Raw genomic sequence first — 24,003 nt, 5'->3', positions numbered from 1 at the left:
CAGTCCGTGTATAATTGAATGCTGCGATAGGCTCGAGGGGCTGTATGATCCTGCTACACTCCTGATGTCAGTAACTGGCTGACACAGTTGTCAACTCCCAAGGTGTTGAAAAAATATGGAATTGAGGTCTGCACGAGAGGTCAGAAGCAAATTCTTCAGTCCTGATCTCGTTCGATGAGTTCCCCACCACAATTTAACCACAGCCACTTGGGCCTTGGAAAGTTCTTCACCGGGCTTCTCCACACTTTCATCACTGGGGAGCTGAACTCGCCGGCAGGACCTGCTCCTCAGAGATCCGGCCACCATTTTGAAAAGGCGCCCCAATCTCTAAGTGAGCTGGAGTGTTGTCCCATCCAATGGCAATGTCACGCCCACACACATGGGCATTATCCTCCCCCCCCCACCCAAGTGAGGACACCCCTTTTCAGGCCTTCCCCCTCCCCCATTCAAGACCCCCATCCTTCAGCCCCCCCCCCCCCCAAACTTCTGGAGGCCTCTTCATACCCGCCCTTAAAACCCCCACCCATCATCCCTCCCTCCTTTTATTGGCATGGCCACCCCTCGGGCACTGGCCCTTGGCAGTGCCACCCTGGCACCCGGACACCGTGTCACTGCCACCCTGGCACCCTGTCATTGCCCCAGCCGGCCTGGCGTTGCCATCTGGGCATCTTGACAGTGCCAGCCTGGCAGCACCAAGGTGCTCGGGTGCAAGAGGGAGAGCCGGATGCCACCCTGCTCTGTCGCTGACCACCCAGGCATCTCCAATGGCCTGGGAGACCCCCCCCCCCCCAGGTGCCGTGAGACATGGTCCACGTTTGTGTGGACCAGGACTAATTGGCGTTACCTCTCACGGGGGAGCCAGTTAGATCACGGGAGGTAGTTAGATCGGGCTTCCACCTCGCTAATGATTCCTGATTTGGGCCTCTCCCCCGATCTAACCGGTCCCCACGCATCCTCGCCAAGGATCAACGCAGCCGTTAAATCGCGTCCCTTGCTTAACATCAGGACACCCTGACGAGGAATGGATAATGAAAAGTAGACTGGTTGATGTTAATATCTGTCACATCTGGATCGGTCAGCCTGTCGTCGTGAACGCAGGTGTGCTTTTTATGAACATACAGACAAACCTACGAAATAGGCGCAGGAGTAGTTACAGAGCAGAAGCAGCACAGTGGTTAGCACTGCAGCCTCACAGCACCATGGACGGGGGTTCAGTTCCGGCCTTGGGTGTCTGTGTGGAGTTTGCATACTCTCCCTGCGTCGGTTTGGGTTTCCCCAGGTGCTCCGGTTTCCCCTCTCAGTCCAAAGGTGTGTGCAGGTTATTGGGGTTACAGAGTTTGGGGTGGGCGAATAAGCCTAGGTAGGGTCGGTACAGACTTGATGGGCAGAATGGCCTCCTACTGCACTGTAGTGATTCTTGCGGCTGCTCCACCCGCCGTTCAATAGAATCATGGCTGATCTGTATGTGTTGAGTTCCACATGAATATTGTCTCCAGGGAGAACTTCCTTACTCTCCTCTGAAGTTGCCGTAGGTACATTCAAGGGAGGGGGCTCCTCATCCAAATGGCAACACCACTTACAGTGTCAGCAAACACTTTGTGCTCAAGTCTCTGGAGTGGGATTTGAACCCACAACCTTCTGAAACTCAGCAATAAATGTGCTACCCACTGAGCCACAGAACATACAGTGTAGAAGGAGGTCATTCAACCCATCGAGTCCACATTGACCGACTTAAGCCCTCACTTCCACCCTATCCCTGTAACCCAATAACTCCTCCTAACCTTTTTTGGTCACTAAGGGCAATTTGTCATGGCCAGTCCACTTAACCTGCAAGTCTTTGGACTGTGGGAGGAAATCCACGCACACACGGGGAGGACGTGCAGACTCCGCACAGACAGTGACCCAGCGGGGAATTGAACCTGGGACCCTGGCGCTGTGAAGCCACAGTGCTATCCACTTGTGCTACCAACTGAGCCATGGTGACAGGGCTGTTGAGGGAGTCTGATACTTAGTGATAACATGGTTAATTTTCTGAGTCCATGCCCCAATGGCGTCCGAATGAGATGTGTCACGTACTTGCTGCTCAACAAATATCTGAGCCCTGCTATGAAGCATTTTAATCTTGAGGAAACAGAAGTTGCTCGTTGAAATAACTCTTTAAATAGGCCCACCGTGCAAAACAAAAATAAAAATTGAAGCAGATAAATCTGTTCTCACACCTGTCAGAACACCAAAATTCGACAATGGTGCTTGACCCAGAAATCTGGTGCTCCAACCTATTTTTAAAATTCTTAACACGGCCGAAAGAAATCGTCTCGGAGGAGCAGGAGGATGGACAATCCAAGTAAGGCCTCTACCTGCGACTGTGTGACTGTGCCAGGTCTTGAACTGTCGTTACACTGCAGCTGCTTAAGGTTTGCTATGAAACAGTGCCGCACTTGTGCCAGCTGGGTTATCGGTGCCCAGCGTAATGTTGCTCCAGTTTCTTGATGTCACTGTGCAGGTGCAGGCACCTAACCTCGGACGAGTGCTCACAGTGCACACGCCATGCTTCAGAGAACCAGCGCGCCGACTATTCAATCTGCCACCCAGCTGGACCTATACTGGTTTCAGAATGACGCCGAGTAGAGATTTTAATTGGCAACCCTTTTGAAGATTTAAAGGGCCCACACTGCCATTTTGACCCATTTGCTAATCCTCGTCAACCGCTGAGCATCGAACCCCAAATGCCCGCCAAGGCCTCGCTCGACCAGCTACCTCGACTTCCGTGGCTTCACTCATCTCCCCTCCCTCATCCGCTGCAGAAAGCCTAATCTGTGTCTTTGCTTCAAATCCCTAAGAGCCCTTGAACCGAGTGACTTGCGAGGCCGTTACAGAGTCAACATCTGGAGTCACATGTAGGCCAGACCAGGTAAAATTGGCAGATTTCCTTCCCTAAAAGCATCAGTAAACCAGATGTGATATTTCTGACAATCGCCAATGGTTTTGTGGTCATCTAGATTTTTATGGGATTCAAATTTCGACATCTGCCACGGCGGGATTTAAACCCAGGTCCCCATCGACTCTCTAATACCCTCTCTTCCTTAAAGATTCTCTTTCAGGCAACTGTGCTGTCAAAGGGGCAGCACGATAGCACAGTGGGTAGCACTGTTGCTTCACAGCTCCAGGGTCGCAGGTTCGATTTCCGGCTTGGGTCACTGTCTGTGCGGAGTCTGCACGTTCTCCCCGTGTCTGCGTGGGTTTCCTCCGGGTGCTCCGGTTTCCTCCCAAAGTCAAACAATGTGCAGGTTAGGTGGTTTGACCATCCTAAATTGCCCGTAAAAGGTGAGACTGGGTTAAGTGGGGTGCTATTTCCAAGGGCCGGTGCAGACCCGACGGGCTGAACGGCCTCCTTCTGTACTGTAAATTCAATGATAGATCTATGATCTCCTGGGGTTTAGCATCAAGATTTTATTTGCTAACATTCCAGGCAGTGGCAAGATGGGGTTCGGATAATGGCTTGGATTTTGTGGCTTGTTTTGCTGACAAGAAAATTCAAAGAAAGCCCAGGACAGATACAGCACAGGGTTAGATACAGAGTAAAGCTCCCTCTACACTGTCCCCATCAAACACTCCCAGGGCAGGTGCAGCACGGGGTTAGATACAGAATAAAGCACCCTCTACACTGTCCCCATCAAACACTCCCAGGACAGATACAGCACGGGGTTAGATACAGAGTAAAGCTCCCTCTACACTGTCCCCATCAAACACTCCCAGGACAGGTACAGCACCGGGTTAGAAACAGAGTAAAGCTCCCTCTACACTGTCCCCATCAAACACTCCCAGGACAGGTACAGCACGCGGTTAGATACAGAGTAAAGCTCCCTCTACACTGTCCCCATCAAACACTCCCAGGACAGGTACAGCACAGGGTTAGATACAGAGTAAAGCTCCCTCTACACTGTCCCCATCAAATACTCCCAGGACAGGTACAGGACGGGGTTAGATACAGAGTAAAGCTCCCTCTACACTGTCCCCATCAAACACTCCCAGGACAGGTACAGCACGGGGTTAGATACAGAGTAAAGCTCCCTCTACACTGTCCCCATCAAACACTCCCAGGACAGGTGCAGCACGGGGTTAGATACAGAGTAAAGTTCCCTCTACACTGTCCCCATCAAACTCTCCCAGGACAGGTACAGCACGGAGTTAGATACAGAGTAAAGCTCCCTCTACACTGTCCCCATCAATCACTCCCAGGACAGGTTCAGGACTTGGGTTAGATACAGAGTAAAGTTCCCTCTACACTGTCCCGATCAAACACTCCCAGGACAGGTACAGCACGGGGTTAGATACAGAGTAAAGAGAAAATGAAAGGGGCGGCTGCTTTTAAAATATAGGCTCCCCAATCTTAGCACAAGTCAGTAGACCTATAAGTCATTATCCGTCACGTAGGCAGGGTTTGTACCCAGATTCCAGAGACGGGAAGTCTTGGATCTGACCCACAGTAACCCCCAGACTTGCAGATTCAAGCCACTAAAACAGAGACACTGTTATTTCAATCACCTGGTACTACAGAGCTTGAAATCGCTGAAAAGAGAGACATGTTGCCGAAGCTTTTCACCTTGCAATCATTAGGACAAATACAAGAATACCAAATTTCAAACAATCATAACAATTTATCGTACAGGAGAAAAGTGTGCTGATTGGCTGACAAGTCAACTCTAATTGTCATGGAGAAGGAAATGGGAAATGATAGGCCCCTCAAAGTCAGGACTTGAACATATTCCTTTTGCCTGCAGAGAGCAGGTCCCTGTGTATGAACGTATGTCACTCCTAGCAAGTATAAACGAGGCACATGAGTTGGACCGATTATCTTAAATTGGTTGTTAGTGTAGCTGTTAGCGCAGTCAGGGGGCAGCGAGTGACGCTTAATCATCTATTGTTAGATGTGATGCGCAATGGGATTGGACATCCCTGGGTCACGAACCTCATATTTCTGTCGTTTCAGTTTATCCATCAGGTCAAACTTCTCCGACTCCAGTTGGTACATCCACTCCCACAATTCCTTGGCTTTCTCCCTGTGCACGGAGAGAAATAACATTGGAAATGAGGCGCCTTGCTGAGGGAGCAGTGCCCGGTAAAGAGCAGGAGGCCTCAGATTTTCTTGCTCGGTAAGCCTGGCTGAGCTGCGATTGCGATGGGCATGTCAAAGCACACGTGCGGGTTCGGGACCCGGGAATAGGCCTCAGTTCCTCTCAGTTAGGCAGAGGCTGGGAGGGGAGGGGAGAGAAGAAACAGTGAGGATTCCTGTTGCTGATTGATAGCCAGGGGCCCCCTGCTGGAATGATTCCCTCCAGGGTTCAATGGTCTGCCGGTGGTGCCTACTGTCCAAGGCCACAAGTGGAAAATGGCCACCAGATTACGGCCATTTTGATGTGAGCGCCGCTGGCAAGGCCAGCCTTTATTGCTCACCCCTAATTGAACCTTGAGGAGGTGACAGTGAGTCGTCTTCTTGAACTGCTGCGGGCCATGTGGTGTACGTACGTCCACAGTGCTTAGTTCTGTAGCAGTTTGACAAAACTGGGTAGCATGCAAAGCCCCTTTGGATGGCAACTGAGAGTCAACCGCATTGCTGTGGGTCTGGAGTGATGCATAGGCCAGACTGGGTGAGGATGGCAGATTTCCTCTCCCACAGGGACTTTTAATGGACCGAATTGTTTTTTCATGTAGTTTCATGGTCATTATTACTGAGACCAGTGGCGGAATTTATTGTAGGTGATGAGGGTCTTACCTGCTGCCTGGAATGCCAGCAAAGGCCCTGCTCATTAATTTTCAGGAAAGCCCACTGAATTAATTTCCAATCAGGCAGTTAACCGGGCAGCAGCGAGCCTTTCCTGGGACCCTGGACCCTGGCGAGGTTGGCGATCAGGCAGTAGGGGTTGAGGCAGAAAGCACCTTCCTCCCCGCCCCAAGGGCTGCCGTCCAATCAGAGACTGGCAGCTGTGCTTTGCTCGACAGCGCCACCTGGTAAACGGTGGCTGTTTCCAGCATTGCAACCACCCGAGGCCCGGAATTTCCGAGGCCCAGGCCACAGCGGGTCGATCCCTGGGTCCCGAACCCGCATGTCTGCTTGAAAGTCTAGCCAATTAAAGAACAGGGAGAAAACAAGAATTACAAGCAAGAGTAGGCCATTCAATGGGCTGAATAGCCTCCTTCTGTATTGCAGGGATTCTATAATTCAGCGCCTCAAGCCTGCCTCTGACATTTGATAAGATCATGACTGACCTGACTGTGGCTTCAACTACCCCTTCCTACCTGCCCCCCCCCCCACCACCCCTTCCTACCTGCCCCCCACCCCCAATAACTCAGCTTTGGATACATTTGATAACCCGGGTTCCATGACACTCTCAGGAAGGGAATTCCAAATTTTAACGACTCTCGGAGGGAAAAAAAATCTCCTCGTCTCCCCGTTAAATGGGAGACCCCGGGCGGGATTCTCCCTACTGACGGCGGAGTGTTGACGCCGTTGTAAAAACTGGAGAGTTTAACGATGCCGTCATTGGACCGCTAAGTGTAGCAATACTCTGCCCTACAGGAGGCCAGCACGGTATTGTAGCGACTCGCGCACCTCCAGCTGCTGATACAGGCATCAAATGGGCGGCGCGGGTCTGCGCATGCGCAGTAGCTTCCTTCTCCGCGCCAGCCCTGACGTAACATGGCGTAGGGCTACAGGGGCCGCTGCGGAGTAAAAGAGGCCCCCACAACTAAAAGAGGCCGGCCCACAGATTGGTAGACCCCGATCGCGGGCCAGGCCACGGTGAAGGAACCCCCCCCCCCGAGGTTGGACCCCCCCTCCCGTCCCCACCTGGCCGTCCCCGACAGGATGGACGCCGAGGTCCTGCCGGGTAAGTCCAGATGTGAACGGCGCTGTTGGGACTCGGGCTTTTTTGGCGGCCACTCGTGTCAATGGCGTCGATTCTCTGGTCACTGGAGAATCGGCGGACTGGCGTCGGGACGGTGTCACATGATTCGCGCCCGGCCCGGCCCGGCGATTCTCCGAACCGGCGTGGGCTGAGTGAATCCCGCTCTCCCCCCCCCCCTTTATAAACTGTGCCTCTAGTTCTGGACTCTCCCACAAGGAGAAACGTGCGCTCAGAATCCACCCTGTCAAGTCCCCTCAGGATCTTATATGTTCCAATACGTGTCAGGGTCACCATCCAACCAGGGACAGCGTGGGAGGTTACCCAATGCTGGTGGCCCAATGGGAGGCCATCGAGCACACCTGTTGAGGTGGGAGCTGCCGATTTGAACATGGAGGCAACGAGGGGCGGGAGCAGGTGATTATTATTTTGATTTCTGTTATAAAAGTCACAACCACCTGGCTCCACCGAGGGGGGGATGGGCCACAGTCGCAGCTGAGGCCAAGCGGCCATGATGGGGTTGGGGTTGGGGTTGGGGGTGGGGGTTGGGGTTGGGGTTGGGGTTGGTTGGGGGCCCTCGCTCAATCCTTTCCTGCTGCTACCTCACCGGACTCTGCCAAGTTGGCCTGTATGAACGGTGCTCACTTTGTTATATGGAAATTCTAGTCAATGCCGGAACGGGACCTAAAAAGGTAACTTATCATCTCTACTTAATGGGCAGCCAATCTGACCATGAGCTGGTCTCTCTCAAAGTGGCTTGGGGGGGGGGGGGGGTTTCAAGGATCATGGTGGGGAACCGTCATGGAGCGCTAAAACGCACAGCTGCTGACTTGCAATCCGGACCCCGACTTCTTTTAAAAATCCAGCCCCAGGATTCAGGGATTAGGGGTGAGATTCTCCGTCCCACCAGCCCGGGTTTTCCGGCGCGCCCCCGCTAGCAGCGGGATCCTCCGTCCTGGCAGCTGGAAACCCCCGGGCCCGTGTGTGCACTGCCGGCGAAGTGGAGGATCCCGCCGATGGAGAATCCCGCAGACGATCTAAATGGCTTTACCTCATCCTATCGTCACTGAGGTGTTCGATGTTGAGGGGTTTGCGTCTCTCTGCCAAAATCTTCTTCTTCATTTCACGCCCTGTCTGCCTTTTGCCTCTTCTCAGCTCTGCCTGTGCAACAAACGGAGAGGTGAGCACATTACTTCCTTTGAAGGTTCGTCAACACCCTGAATTCAGTATTCTCACCCAGTTCTGGCCCGGAGTCCTGGCTCCCCTTTTCTCCACCATCTTGATTGGGCCACGGCCTATGGTGATTGGCCATCAGGGAAGCATCACCTGCAAGCCCCCAAGCCATGACCCCCCATTCAGGACTTCATCATCCAACAGACAACTACAGAGATTGAGCAGTTTAGGCCCGTACTCTCTCGAGTTCACAAGCTTGAGGGGAGATCAAACTGAGGTATACAAGGTGATAAAAGGTATGGATAAAGTAGGTATGGAAGCGGATGCTTCCTCGTGTGGGGAATTGGGAAACGAGAGGTCATAGTCTTCGGATATGAGGTAGCAAATTTAAAACGGAGTTCAGGAGAAACAACTTCTCCCAAAGGGTTGTGAATCAGTGGAATTCGTTACCCCCGAGTGCGGTGGATGCTGGGACAGTGAGTAAATTTAAGGAGGAGTTAGACAGTTTTTTAATTGGTAATGGGCTGAAGGGTTATGGACAACGGGCAGTACGGTGGAGTTAAGGCCAGAATGGGATCAACCATGATCAAATGGTGGAAGAGACCCGAAGAGAATGGCCTAATTCTGCTCCTATGAACTCATGAACTAACATTTTCCGTTCATATTTCACGTTTCCAGCATCTTCAGTATTTTGCCTTTGTACAGTGGGTAGGTAGTTAACCATTATTCATGAGGGACCATTGGTGTCTCTCCCTTGGAGAGAGAGAGACACACACAATAGGTTGTAAGGCTTAAGGGACACCGCTCTGCATTAGGCATGGGGCAGGTGAGGAAACAGGTCGCAAGCTTACCTCAGTTGTAATAGGAGTGGAAGTCTGCACGTTCTCCCCGTGTGTGCGTGGGTTTCCTCCGGGTGCTCCGGTTTCCTCCCACAGTCCAAAGATGTGCAGGTTAGGTGGATTGGCCTTGCTAAATGGCCCTTAGTGTCAAAAATTGCCCTTAGTGTTGGGTGGGGTTACTGGCTTACGGGGATAGGGTGGAGGTGTGTGCTTGAGTAGGGTGCTCTTTCCAAGAGCCGGTGCAGACTCAATGGGCCGAATGGCCTCCTTCTGCACTGTAAATTCTATGATGCTGTTGGCATTATTCTGAAACACATGCTAGTCATCTTTCCAACCAAGCTATTGAGCCCCTCCTCTGCACACTAATAATAACCCTTATTAGTGTCTAATAATAATCTTTATTATGTCACAAGTAGGCTTACATTAACACTGCAATGAGGTTACTGCGAAAATCCCCGAGTCGCCACATTCCGGCGCCTGTTCGGGTACACAGAGGGAGAATTCAGAATGCCCAATTCACCTAACAAGCACATTTTTGGACTGAGAGGAAACCGGAGCACCCGGAGGAAACCCATGCAGACACGGGGGAGTACGTGCAGACTCCGCACGTAGCCAAGCCGGGAAACAAACCCGGCTCCCAGGCTCTGTGAAGCAACAGTGCTAACCACTGTGCCGCCCTATCACTGTTTAATTCAATGTCTCTCCTCTCACAGGACCGACCATCTTGAAGAAATTCAACTCTTCTATCTGAAGGGATTTCCATTTGCCTCTTTGGATTGGATTGGATTGGATTTATTTATTGTCACGTGTACCGAGGTACAGTGAAAAGTATTTTTCTGCGAGCAGCTCAACAGATCATTAAGTACATGGGAAGAAAAGGAAAAAAAGAAAATACATAATAGGGCAAGACAAGATATACAATGTAACTACATAAGCATTGGCATTGGGTGAAGCATACAGGGTGTAGTGTTAATGAGGTCAGTCAATAAGAGGGTCATTTAGGAGTCTGGTGACAGCGGGGAAGAAGCTGTTTTTGAGTCTGTTCGTGCGTGTTCTCAGACTTCTGTATCTCCTGCCCGATGGAAGAAGTTGGAAGAGTGAGTAAGCCGGGTGGGAGGGATCTTTGATTATGCTGCCCGCTTTCCCCAGGCAGCGGGAGGTGTAGATGGAGTCAATGGATGGGAGGCAGGTTCGTGTGATGGACTGGGTGGTGTTCACGACTCTCTGAAGTTTCTTGCGGTCCTGGGTCGAGCAGTTGCCATACCAGGCTGTGCTGCAGCCCGATAGGATGCTTTCTATGGTGCATCTGTAAAAGGTAGTAAGGGTTAATGTGGACATGCCGAATTTCCTTAGTTTCCTGAGGAAGTATAGGCGCTGTTGTGCTTTCTTGGTGGTAGTTTTTGTCTTCCTAAAACCGGTTACACCCGTAACATATTCCACTTTTGGTAAAGGGTTACCAAGCCGACATGTTTAACTCTCTTTCTCTCTCTACACACGGTTACGACCCACTAACCCCTTTCTGGTATTTCTCTTTTCTATATCAGGCAACTGACTGGTTCTCAGTTATCCTCATACACTGTTGTGACACAGAATAATTTCTCTCCTCACAATACTTACGAATAAACATAGCCATTTACAATTGAAAGGAGCACTGTTTTCAGGGAAATGGCAAGGAAATCTTTGGAAAGGTTCAGCATATCACTGCCATGTTTAATAGCCACAGCAAAGTGGGCTGTTTAAACTATTGTTGATTACACAGACATTGGCCAAGGCCCTACCTTAACAAGGTAGCCACCGTAATGCGCCCCCATGTTAGACAGGACTTTCTTTTTCTTGGCATCATCTTCCGCACGTTTCTTTGCCTCTTCATCCTCTTTGCGTGTCCTTTCTTCCTGTTTCCAGAAATTGACATGAAATAGTTAAGCGTGCATCGCAAACACAACTTGTAATGGCAATAATAATAATCTTTATTATTGTCACAAGTAGGCTTACATTAACACTGCAATGAAGTTAATGTGAACAGCCCCTCGTCACCACACTCCGGTGCCTGTTCGGATACACTGAAGGAGAATTTAGAATGTCCAATTCAGCGAACAAGCACGTCTTTTGGGACTTGTGGGAGGAAACCGGAGCACCCGGGGGAAACCCACGCAGAACATGCAGACTCCGCACAGACCCAAGCGATAATCGAACCCGGGGCCCTGGCGCTGTGAGACACTTTGCTACCATGCTGCCCAAGTATAATGAGGCACTGCAAATACTGTAATGAAAGAAACTGATTGGTTATGTGCTTAATATAATGTCGAATTAATCGGTAATGGCGGGGGGGGGGGGGGGGGGGGGGGGTGGGGGGGGGGGGGGGATTGAGGAGGTTTTGGAGTAGTTTTATTGTCACTGGGCTAGTGATCCGGGAACCCAGGGTAATGCCCCGGATCCAGGTTCCAATCCCACCACGGCAGATGGTGGAATTTGAACTCATATTTTCATATGGAATTAAAAGTCTAATGATGACCATGGAACCATTATTGTAAACACCCATCTGGCCCACCAATGTCCTTCAGGGGAGGATCTCCTCCACCCTCATCCGTTTGTGTAAGTCCAGATCCACAGCAACTGTGGTTGACTCTTAACTGGCCTCTGAGGTGGCAAAGCAAGCCACTGGGTTCAAAGGCAATCCGGGATGGGCAACAAATGGCCAACGATTACCACACGCCATGAATGAATCAGGGAATGGCTAACGCAATGGGAGTCACGGGAATAGCCGGCGTCGGTAGAGTGAAAGGCAGGGGAGTAAAAGGTGACGGGGAGGAACAGAGAGAAGAGGGACTCACAAGAAGCCGGGTTTGGCGGTCGCGCTCTTTTTCCGCACGGAATCTCTGCTGCTCCGCTCTCTCCGCCCTCCGATGTTCCTGGAAAGAGGAAGAAAGCATCTCGTGTGGCAAATCGACAAAAATTTGGAAACCCGAGTGATGGGCGAAGACTCACATTGCAGTATTGCTCAACTGGAAAAGAGGACTGGGAATACGTGCACCTAAGGAGGCCATTCAGCCCCTCAAATCTGGTCTTCCTTTGCATATTGCTGACATGACACATATTTTAAATCCGGGTGCGGGGGGGTGGGGAACGTGAGGAAGAATTTTTTTTAAAGCAGTGATAATCTGGAACCCGCTACCCATGACGATTGTCGAAGTCGAGACATTGAATGATTTCAAAAGGAATTTGGATGGGCGTTTGGGGGAAATAAATTTACAGGGCTATGGGGACACAGCTGGGGAATTGGACTTATTCGCGATCTCTACATAGAGTCTGCATGGAGGGGATAGTCTAATGGCCTCCTTCTGCGGCCCTATCACTTTGTGACACGTCCTAATTGCCTGGGTTCCATGTTACTTAATAGCCCTGCTGAACAATCGGATTTGAATTTCCCAATTGAGCCCCAGCCTTGACTGCAGTTTGGGAATTTGGTACTAGATTTCCACTTACAATCATAGAATTTACAGTGCAGAAGGAGGCCATTTGGCCCATCGAGTCTGCACCGGCCCTTCGAAAGAGGATCCTACTCAAGCCCACGCCTGCACACTATCCCCGTATGCAGGTAACCCGACCTAACCTTTTAGACATTAAGGGGCAATTTAGCACAGCCAATCCACCTAACCTGCACATCAGGGGCTGGTTTAGCACATTGGGCTAAACAGCTGGCTTGCAATGCAGAACAAGGCCAGCAGCGCGGGTTCAATTCCCGTCCCAGCCTCCTCGAACAGGCGCCGGAATGTGGCGACTAGGGGTTTTTCACAGTAACTTCATTGAAGCCGACTTGTGACAATAAGCAATTATTTCTATTTCTATCTTTGGACTGTGGGAGGAAACCGGAGCGCCCGGAGGAAACCCACGCAGACACGGGGAGAACGTGCAGACTCCGCACAGACAGTTACCTGAGGTCAGAATTGAACCCGAATACCTGCCCGAGTGAGGTACCAGTGCTAACCATTGTGCCACCATGTCGCTCGGGGAGTCACTGTCATATCAGTAAACTAGGGATCACCATCTCAATCTAAGGTCACAGCCATCGAGGGCTGAGACGGGAGAAGTTTATTCTTTCAGAAGGCTATGAATGTTTGGAACCCTCTACCCAACAGCACTCCAGACTGAGATTAATAATAATAATCTTTATTAGTGTCACAAGTCGGCTTACATTAACTCTGCAATGAAGTTTCTGTGAAAATCCCCTCGTCGCCACATTCCGGCGCCCGTTCGGGTACACGGAGGGAGAATTCAGAATCACCTAACAAGCACGTCTTTCGGGACTTGTGGGGGGAAACCGGAGCACCCGGAGGAAACCCACGCAGACACGGGGAGAACGTGCAGACTCAGCACAGACAGTGACCCAGCCGGGAATCAAACCCAGGGACCCTGGCACTGTGAAGCAACAGTGCTACCGAGCCGCCAATTAGTTGGAGGCAATGAAGGGATATGGGCATAAGATGGGAAGTGGTAAGCGCAGCCATGATTTAACGCACTGGGGCAACAGACTTGATGGGTTGAATGGCCTTCTCCCACTCTCGTTTCTGATGTTCTTTCATATGATAGTCACCTTGCTCACATCAAGGTCAGCGAGACAAAAGAACTTCTTTCCATTTGACAGCTGCAAAGTGAAGTCAGTTTGGTCAAGTTGAACCTAGTGTGTGTGTGAAGTAGAAAGAATTACTCACCAGGGAGTGGAATTCTATTTATATGTGTGTGTGTGAGAGAGAGTATGCACAATAGATGGAGGATTACGTACCGTTTAAAAACAGCTGCAACTTGGCTACCACAGTGTGCATCCCACCTCTGAGGAAGGCATTTACTATTTACTATGTCCAGACTCATGGCTATGGCATTTTCCTGGTACATTGCCCAAGTGGCCACTCATCACACAGGAGCCTTCATGGTGGGTGTTAACGGATTAGCTGGAATGGGATTGTTTCCACACCAGAATTCTCTACCCCAGGGGGTTGTGGAAGTTCCATCGTTGATGGGGGCTGGGATGGACAGATCTTTGCTCTTTTGGGGAACTAAGGGATATGGGGCGCAGGAGGGATAATGGAGTTTGAGCCCAAGATCTGTCGTGATCGTATTGAATGGTGGAGCAGGCTCAATGGACCACATGATCCACTCCTCTTGTTTGTTGTGCCCTTGTGATCATGTTATCTCCATGTTTCTTACAGGCGTGTTTCCAAGAGAGATTGCTGGATGTTGACCTGAAAACAGAAATTTTGATTTATACCCCGCCCATTTTTAGAGCGGGGATGGCGAGGCCAGAAACAGTGCCACCGAGGGCAAAATTCAGCATCGATCGGGGAACGGGAACGAGCCTGGTGCAATCCTGGTCTGCACGATTCAGTGACACAGCGGATAAACCTGCTCAGTCATGAGTGTTAATGCTACATTAATTGGGCTGGATTGTCGGTCCCCAATGGAGCCAGGATCAGAGCCGGGCAGGGGGAAAATTAGCCCTGGCATCCGGTTAGCCTGTTCCCTGACTCCAACCCCATATCCAGACCATTTTCGTTGGGGGCCGCAACACGTCCACACCTGGTAGGTGGCCAATTAGACTCATTTTGGGCGTAATTACATCCCTATTAACAGGCTACGAGGGATTTTTGAGTCCTCCAGTTTCCTCAGTGGAAGAGTGCCCACTGGAGGTGGGCACTCTTTGGCAGGGCGGGGCATGGGGGAGAGTGGCAATTCTGCATTCCAGACAGACCTCCTTGTCTACATGACTGCTGTTCATAGAGACTGCTGTTCGTAGACGACAGCTCTGCCTTCAACACCATTATCACAACAAGACTTACAACCAAACTCTGCAATCTTGGACTTGCCCCCTCCCTGTGCCGCTGGATCCTTGACTTCCTCAACAACAGACCTCAATCTGTCAGGATCGGCAACAGCACCTCCTCCACAATAGTCCTCAACACCGGAGCTCCACAAGGATGTGTGCTCAGTCCTCTGCTGTACTCCCTATACACACACAACTGTGTGGCAAGATTTAACTCCAATTCGATCTATAAGTTGGCAGATGATATGACTGTGGTGGGCCGTATCTCAAACAACGATGAATCAGACTACAGGAGGGAGATACGTCACTTGCTTACATGATGTACAGAAAACAACCTCTCTCTAAATGTTGGAAAGACCAAGGAACTGATCATCGACTTCAGGATGCGCAGCACGACACACACTCCCGTCTGCATCAATGACTCCGAAGTGGAGATGGTCGATAGCTTTAAGTTCCTGGGGGTCACCATCACCAACAATCTGTCCTGGTCCACTCATGTTGATGCAACAGTCAAGAAAGCCCAACACCGTCTCTACTTCCTACAGAAGCTAAAAAAATTTGGCATGTCTGCATCAACTTTCACAAACTTCTACAGATGTGCCATAGAGAGCATCCTATCCGGCTGCATCACAGCCTGGTACGGCAACTGCTCGGTCCAAGATCGCAAGAAACTGCAGAGTGTGGTGAACTCAGTCCAACGCATCACACAAGCTTGCTACCCCCACATTGATTCTGTCTACACCTCCCGCTGCCTCAGGAAGGCAGACAGCAGTGTCAGGGACCCCTCCCACCCAGGCATTGCCTTCTTCCAGACCCTTCCATCAGGCAGAAGGTACAGAAGTCTGAAGACCCGCACATCCAGACATAGGAACAGCTTCTTCCCAACAGCTACTACACTCCTCAATGACTCCCCCTCGGACTGATCTGTTCCCTGTAAGAACACTATTCACGATGCCCTATTGCTCATGTATTTGCTGTGTTTGGCCCCTTGTTCTGCACTGTAACCAATCACTATTTGTGGATGTACCATTTGTCAATGTACTCTGTCGATTATTCTTATTTTTGTCTACTATGTACATACTGTGTACGTTCCCTCGGCCGTAGAAAAATACTTTTCACTGTACTTCGGTACATGTGACAATAAATCAAATCAAATCAATCAATGAGTGTGAGAGCAGCCTCAGGTCGTCCTGCAGAGGGGCTCCCTCCCTCCACAATTGTGGCCTGGCTTTAGAGCCTATTTTTAAATTAAAGATGTAAAAGAATTGGGGGGGGGGGGCTCCGTGTTGAAGCACCCCCCCCCCCCCCCCCCTCCCCATTAGGTATCTTCCATCATGGCCTCTCAAGTTGAAAGGCAACTGAATGTCCTCCCAGCTTTGCGAACCCCACCACGGTGGTTAGCCTGTTTCCATAACAATCACGAGGTTGCCCCAGGGAAACCCCAATGAGTGACCTTTCCCCCTGGGGAGCAGGTTCGGCGTTCCGAAACAGTCCCAGCTCCTGTCTCCACCACTGGAAAAAACATCCAATCAGTTATGTTCCATTATATGCAGCTGGTGGACATTAACTCGGAGTTCACTTGTTTACTTTTTAAATTTAGAGTACACAATTATTTGTTTCCCAATTAAGGGGCAATTTAGCGTGGCCAACCCACATACCCTGCACATCTTTGGGTTGTGGCGGCGAGACTCATGCAGACATGGGGAGAATGAGCAAACTCCGCACAGACATTGACTCGGATCAACTCAGGTCGTCGGTGCTGTGAGCCAGCAGTGCTAGCACGGTAGATTAGTGATTAGCACAATTTCTTCACAGCTCCAGGGTCCCAGGTTCGATTCCCGGCTTGGGTCACTGTCTGTGCGGAGTCTGCACGTTGTCCCCGTGTCTGCGTGGGTTTCCTCCGGGTGCTCCGGTTTCCTCCCACAGTCCAAAGATATGCAGGTTAGGTGGTTTGGCCGTGCTAAATTGCCCTTAGTGCCCAAAATTGCCCTTAGTGTTGGGTGGGGTTACTGGGTTACGGGAATAGGGTGGAGATGTGTGGTTGGCAAGATTGCTCTTTCCAAGAGCCGGTGCAGACTCGATGGGCTGAATGGCCTCCTTCTACACTGTAAATTCTCTGAAAAAAAGAACTGGGAGTTCACTTGTGCTGCTATAACCAGGAACAAACCGAAACTGCGGTTGTTGGGTTAGGAGATGCACGCTTGTAATGTGTATCTCTGCAAATAAAATGTTATAAAGACATGTCAAAGATTGGATCCAATTCTATCCTTCACCAGCTGCCTTTCTAGAGGAGCCGGCCTGGTGGAATCCTTGACAGGAGTGGCTAACCCCAGTTAGCCGCCAACCTTGGGTTGCCAACTCTGCTTGGAAATATTCCCGGAGGTTTAATCAAATCCACCTCCAAATGCCTACCCCAGTCAAACCAGCCTTTTCCTTCCATTTCCAATATTTTGTAACAAACTAAGAGGTCCGAGGAGTACAAACAAAACAAAAAAATCAACCCAATTGTTTTCAGAATCTTCATGGCAGGCGGCATGCCAATCTTCAATTGGAGACTCCCAGATAGTTCTTCAGGATTGGCAATCCTGTGATAACCAGTCTGGCTTGACGGCCATGCTTTAATGTGACCTCTGAGTCAATAATTATGTTTTCTTGTGGGGCTATTCATGCAAGATGAAAATGGCATCAGGAAGAAAGTAAGTCGTGAAACATGTATTCTTCCACCGGGACTATATGTACCGAAGGACAAAATAACTCAAGTCTTGCTCTGATGCCCATAAGCCTGCCCTTGGCCTACTGCATTGCTCCAGTGAAGGATGGCACAAGCTGGAGGAACAGCACCTCATCGTGCAGTCGGGCACATTATTGAGTTCGTCAACTTCGAGGTTGTGACCTTTCTCCTCCGTCTTAAACCCCATTTAAAACATACCCCATACATGTCTTGCCTCAATGCAGACCCCCCCCCCCCCCCCTTCCTCATCAGGCCACCTGCCTTTTGTTCTTAAAGTTGCCACATTTTGTTGCAATCTCTAATACATTCTCCCTCCCTTCAATTCTGATGAAGAGCCAAAGGACTCGAAATGTTAACACTGCTTTCTCTCCTTACTGACAGACCTGCTGAGTTTTTCCAGCATCCTCTGTTCTTGGAACCATAAGACCATAAGACATAGAAGCAGAATTAGGCCACTCAGCCCATCGAGTCTGCTCCGCCAGGCAATCATCGCTGATATTTTTCTCATCCCCATTCACCTGCCTTCTCCCCATAACCCCCTGATCCCCTTATTAATCAAGAACCTATCTATCTCTGTCTTAAAGTCACTCAGTGATTTGGCCTCCGCAGCCTTCTGCGGCAAAGACTTCCACAGATTCACCACCCTCTGGCTGAAGAAATTCCTCCTCATCTCAGTTTTAAAGGATCGTCCCTTCAATCTGAGATTGTGTCCTCCAGCTCTAGTTTTAAAACAAAATATAAATACATTAAATACATGCCATACCACCCCGGAACATGTAACTACTGTCATTGGCTTTATTCTCAAGAATGAGAAAGACAGAGAATATAAAAGTAGACATGTTTCGCCACAGTTGTACAGGGCATTGGTTAGACTGTGTCTAGAGTAGTGTGTACACATTTGGTCTTCTTATTTAAGCAAGGGCACAATTGCATTCGAAACAGCCCAGAGAAGGTTCAGTCGACTAATTCCTGGGAAGAGAGGGGTTATCTTTTGAGAAAAGGCTGTACTGTCATGTGAGAGTACCTTTAAGAAATGGGGGTTTATAAATTAGCTGTAGTGGATGTACCTTTAAGAAATAGGTGTTTATCAGTGATGTCAGAGTGTGGGTGGAGCTGGGCTGTCTGTCTGCTTTTACTTTCACTTTGGGCTCGCAGCACAGGGTGTGTTTAGTTTTGTTTAATATTTGGAGAAGCTGCAGTCACAGCAAGATGTGTATGAATCTCTGCAAGCTGATGAATGTCCATTTGGTGATTTCAAAGTGGTAACTGTTCTCAGTAGTGAAGTTAAACCTGATGTCTTTCGGTAAAAAGGGTTCTTCCTGTCTTATGGATGTTGCAAGGAAAGATTAAGAGTTACTTAGGGAGTATTCTTTGGGGGATTTATTGGAGTTGATAGTTGTTAAGATGTTGACTGGGTTTATAAAGTGTTTACTGGTTTCATAAATAAACAGTGTTTTAATTTAAAGGTACTGTAGATCTCTGTTGCATTGCACCTGCAGAGTAGGCCTGTGTGTTTCCCCAAAACCACAATCTATTCAAAGTTGCGGGTCAGGTGAACTCCATGATACACTTTGGGCCTCTCTAAACCCTGGCCCATAACAGTACAGGTTGGGCCTGTATCCATTGGAGTTTAGAAAAATGAGAGGTGATGTTATTGAAATGTATAAGATCCCAGGAGGCTCAACCGAGTGGTGTCTCCCTTGTGGGAGGGACTAGAAATACGGGCCAGAGTTTAAAAATAAGGGGTCTCCCGTTTAAGGCGGAGATGAGGAGAACTTTCCTTCCCTCAGAGGATTCTTCCACAGAGAGTGATAGAGGCTGTGTCGTTGAATCTTTTTTGAGGTGGAGGGAGGTAGATTCTTGACTAACAAGAGCATCAAAGAGTGTCGCGGGGTAGGCAGGATTGTGGTGTTGAAGCCTCAATCAGATCAGCCATGATCTTATTGAATGGTGGAGCAGGCTCGTGGGGCCGAAAGGCCTACTTTTGCGCCTAATTTGTATGACAGCAGAGAGTGAATTAGGAGGTCAGCAATCATTCTGAATCACTGAACGTGTTTTTGAGTGGAAATAAAAGGCTCTTAGTTACTGGGACCAATGGTCCAGGATCTAGCAAGGGTATTAACGGTGTCTTGACTATCGAATAAAATAGTACATTTATATGTAAAACAGTATCTGAGATTTGCCCCTGTTTCTTTGCTTCGCAGACTCAGTGAGCTGGAAGTGCTGGACAATGTAGAAGTTCTGAAGAACACTTACAATTCTCTCCTTCAGGGCAATCAGTTCCTCCTCTTCCTTTTTCCTCTGCTCAAAGTGGACCTCAATCAGAGTCTGGAGTTCCAGGAGATCTTTCTCCATGCGCTTCCTGTAAATATCCTATAAAACGTGGAGGAGGAAGGAGAAAAATACCATAAATCAAGGCCCGATGAACCGTAATCAAGCCTTGTCTGAAAGGAACAGCAATGGTGTGTTGTAAATAACTCACTAAGAGGGAATTCAACTCAGTAATTCCCTTCCCCCTTGTTTTTGGATTTCTTTTCCCACTTTGTGTTGCCCTGAGGCCCTCAGCAATGCCATCTCTTTCCTCCGTTCCCCTCCAACTCTCTGTTTCCTTCAGTCGAGAGGTTTAGGAGGCAAATGGTACCAGAGTTGAGAAACGTATGTTGTGTGGAGAGATTGGAGAAGTTATAGAATTTACAGTGCAGAAGGAGGCCACTCGGCCCATTGAGTCTGCACCGGCCCTTGGAAAGAGCCCTCCACTCAAGCCCACACCACCACCCTATCCCCATAACCCAGCAACACCACTTACCCTTTCTCGGACACTAAGGGTAATTTAGCGCGGCCAATCCACCTAACCTGCACATCTTTGGACTGTGGGAGGAAACCGGAGTACCCGGAGGAAACCCACGCACACACAGGGAGAACATGCAGACTCCGCACAGACAGTGACCCAGCGGGGAATCGAACCTGGGACCCTGGAGACTGTGCTAACCACTGTGCTACCGTGCTGCCCTTATTTGGCCGTTCTCCTTGGAAAGAAGAAGGCTGAGAGGAGATGTGATCGAGATGTATAAAATCACGAGGGTCTGGACAGACTAGATAGGGAGAAACCGTTCCTGCTCGTAAAATGATTGAAACCGAGAGAGCACAGATTTAAGGTGATTTGCAAAAGAAGTAAATGTGATGTGAGAAGAAACTGTCACACAGCGAGTGGTTTGGGTCGGAATGCGCTGCCTGGAAGTGTGGTGGAGGCAGGTTCAATGGGGGCGTTCAAGATGGCATTGGATGATTACTTGAATGGAAACAATGTGCAGGGGTACGGGGAAAAGGCAGGGAAATGGTACGAACTCACGATTGGAGAGACGGTGCAGACACGATGGGCCGAATGGCCTCCTTCTGCACCGTAACAAGTCTGTGATTCTCAGATGCTCTGCAGCCTCAAGTGCAGAAACAGGCCCAACTGGATTACGCTGATGTTTAAGCTACACGTCCACTTCGATTGGGGACTCTGCACATGCATTGTTTCACAGCCCCAGGATTCTCCGTTGCGAGTCCGCCTCACTTCCGCTGCGAGCGAGGCCGGAGAATTTGGCGCTCAGAGAATCCCGTTGCCATGAGCGGGCGGAGAATCCCACCTATAGAGTTTCATAGAGTAATTGAATCACGGGACGCCATATCCCCATTCAGTCTGTGCCAACTCTCCTTAGAGCAACCCAGTCAGTCCCGCTCCTCCGCTCTATCCCTGTATCCCTGCAAGTTTATATCCCTCAAGTCCCCATCCGATCTTCCTTTCAACTCATTAATCTTCTCCACCGCCCCCGTGGGCAGGGAAGTAAAGGTCAGTGCCACCCGATTTTCTTTGCATTACTAGCCTTAGATTTGTCATGTGCCTCTTTCACAAGTTTTGTGTTAATTTGAGTTTTTCCTTCATTCCATAACACTTGCAAGTGATCCGTTATCATGTCCCTATTTGTTCCACATTCTCGGCCTTTACCAAGGGGTGCCACAAAAAAATCTAAACCGTCATCAAAATGAGATTATTTAATTCCGTGCAAAACTCGCACAATTTTCCTTCTGGTAAATTCAATCCCATCGGCCTTGACATTCTCCTTTGTTGAAAAGTGGGCTGTTGGTTAATTCTCAAACTGCTGCCAGTGTCTCCCTGTAGCCCTCCAATGCAAGGTGCGGGGAACCATTAAGGCTCTACTCTCTAATTTCGCCTCTTTGTGAAAGCAAGCGCCAGAGATTGTTCACTGATTCCTTCTGTCACGGCTCTGTGGAACCGAGTGGAACCGCGCGGTCAAGCATCTTCCTGACTGCCCGGGCTGTGAGCGGGTCTTGCTTTCTAACACTCAGTGTTACATCCTCCCTCTTACATTTTGGGCGAATACACCTTGGACCAATTGCACCATCAAACCCAATGATAGGCAGAGACCAATGATAACACCAAAACCAAATAGTGAGAACTTACATCAAAGTCAACCCTTTCTCCATCGGGGATTTTGGGACCAGAAATCTGGGGCACAACGAGCCTGAGGGAGACAGAACGGAACATTAGTTTCAGGACTGTCACCTCTTGAGAAACCATTTTCAATGAGTTAGAGCTTGTGAGGTCCTATTGCTAAAATCTGCGCCATCCTGGTCAATTTTAATCGATCTCATAGAATCATAGAATTTACAGTGCAGAAGGAGGCCATTCGGCCCATCGAGTCTGCACCGGCTCTTGGAAAGAGCACCCACTCAAGCCCACACCTCCATCCTATCCCCACAATCCATTAACCCCACCCAACACTAAGGGCAATTTTGGACACTAAGGAGCAATTTAGTGCGGCCAATCCACCCAACCTGCACATCTTTGGACTGTGGGAGGAAACCGGAGCACCCGGAGGAAACCTACTCAAAAACGGGGAGAACGTGCAGACTCCGCACAGACAGTGACCCAAGCCCAGGAATCGAACCTGGGACCCTGGAGCTGTGAAGCAATTGTGCTAACCACTATGCTACTGTGCTGCCCCGATCTCCCCTGTCAGAAATTGACGGGATCTGGAGCACTGCTGGTTTTGAAACCAATGGAGACCAGAATTAGGCAGTGTGTCAAACCAGAATTCCACCCAATACTTTGGGTGTTCAGATTGGTAGCTTGGGTTGAAATGATCTCCTGCCTATCTGTCCATCTCTGTCCATGTTTTTTTTTGCCTATGTGTCGCCCACGTTTTGTATATCTCCATAAACTGAAAGTCAGAAGGCGCTCTCTCCTGCGGCAAAGTGTGGATGGTGGACAGAGGCGGAATTGGGCCTTGTTGCAAAGGCCTCCGCGGTTCAATTGTCTGTTGGCACCCGTCTGTCAGGGGCCACAAACCATCCAAGTGAGGTCCTGAAAAGAAGCTCGGCAGGAATCAAGCGTCTTCAGGAAAGAAAGGTAGGAAACAGATGGAGAGGTGAAAAGTAGGTCAGGTCGGATACCATGTGCGTTTAGAACCACAAAAAAATGAACGGAGAGCCTCTTGCTTTCATTGAGTAGAAACCTCACTCAATACCCATTTTGCAAATTGAAGAATTCATTCATCTTGTCACCAACTGTATTTTGAATATTGCCCCACATGTTCCTTTAAGAGACATTTATTGTTGAATTCAAATCCAAAGTCTCTCTGAGGGATGGAGTCAATTTAAAGTTCTTACTTTGGTCTTGGCCGTTCCTCTTCTGTGGGCAAAGGGGAGGGGGGTGGGGGAAAAAAAAAGAAGAAATGTTAATTTTGAAGAGAACGGGCTACCAAATCTCATTCAAAAACCGCCGGCATTCTGAGCTCTTTCAAAGGTGTGAAGAGGATTCCACGGACAAACATCACACCGAGATTGGCGCGGGTGCCATCTGGATCTCCAGAATGGAATTGTAAGACAGAGGGTATGTGTTCATAAACCCCTTTGGCCAACAGCCCAGCCCTGCATGATAGCTGAGGGGCCACTATGTGTCCCACAGAGATAGTCTACATGAGTAACGTTACATTGCACTCTGGGACCCAGTCTGACAGGTCTTTTCTGAATTAGCTGACACAAAGCACACTGCACCCGTTGTTTGCTGAGTCTGAAACACACCAATCATGTGCTTTCGCAGACACTCAAGGTGACTCGTAGTGCAAGTACCTATCACCTGCCAAGTGCATCTCAACGCTTAAACACTGTGTAGAAACTGGGGTGCAGTAATCTGTCCATGGTCTGGAAGGAGGGATAGGGAAACAAGGGCATCGCAAACAGGTTGTGGTGTTTTTTAATATGAATGAAAAGGAACCAGCTAGAGGGCCTGAATGATCTGTCGAACCTTCTTGAGAAGCCTGTGGGGATGAACACGAGGAATTGACAGAGAAGAAAGGCGTCGCAGTGTCAGGCTCTGAGATATTGGCCACAAGCCATGTAACAAACACAAAACACTCACAAGGATGTAAATGGAACTATTCAATGGGTGTGTCTGCCAATGCATTGGTGGTCATCCTGTGGGTCTGATAAAGTAATTTGACCACAAGATGGTAGTCATGGTTGCAAAAGTCAAAT

The 24,003-nt window shown here is 49.5% G+C and overlaps 1 protein-coding gene across 3 annotated transcripts in view; it reads right to left on the bottom strand.

Moving 5' to 3' along the window:
- The window catches only part of tnnt1 (troponin T type 1 (skeletal, slow)), a 59,016-nt gene that overhangs the window by 9,384 nt on the left and 25,629 nt on the right, over positions 1-24,003 (bottom strand). For all 3 annotated transcript variants that reach the window (XM_038783825.1, XM_038783827.1, XM_038783826.1), the window contains exons 7-13: positions 23,137-23,158; positions 21,929-21,989; positions 19,717-19,833; positions 11,746-11,823; positions 10,693-10,806; positions 7,954-8,063; positions 4,970-5,060 (exon numbers count right to left, since the gene is read on the bottom strand). In XM_038783825.1, coding sequence (XP_038639753.1) covers positions 4,970-5,060; positions 7,954-8,063; positions 10,693-10,806; positions 11,746-11,823; positions 19,717-19,833; positions 21,929-21,989; positions 23,137-23,158 — 593 coding nt within the window. The remainder of the gene's footprint in view (positions 1-4,969; positions 5,061-7,953; positions 8,064-10,692; positions 10,807-11,745; positions 11,824-19,716; positions 19,834-21,928; positions 21,990-23,136; positions 23,159-24,003) is intronic.

This window comes from Scyliorhinus canicula, chromosome 23 (assembly GCF_902713615.1).
Source record: "Scyliorhinus canicula chromosome 23, sScyCan1.1, whole genome shotgun sequence".
Taxonomy (NCBI): Eukaryota; Metazoa; Chordata; class Chondrichthyes; order Carcharhiniformes; family Scyliorhinidae; genus Scyliorhinus; species Scyliorhinus canicula.
Note: the sequence above shows the minus strand (reverse complement) of the source record. Positions and strands in the feature narration are given on the sequence as shown.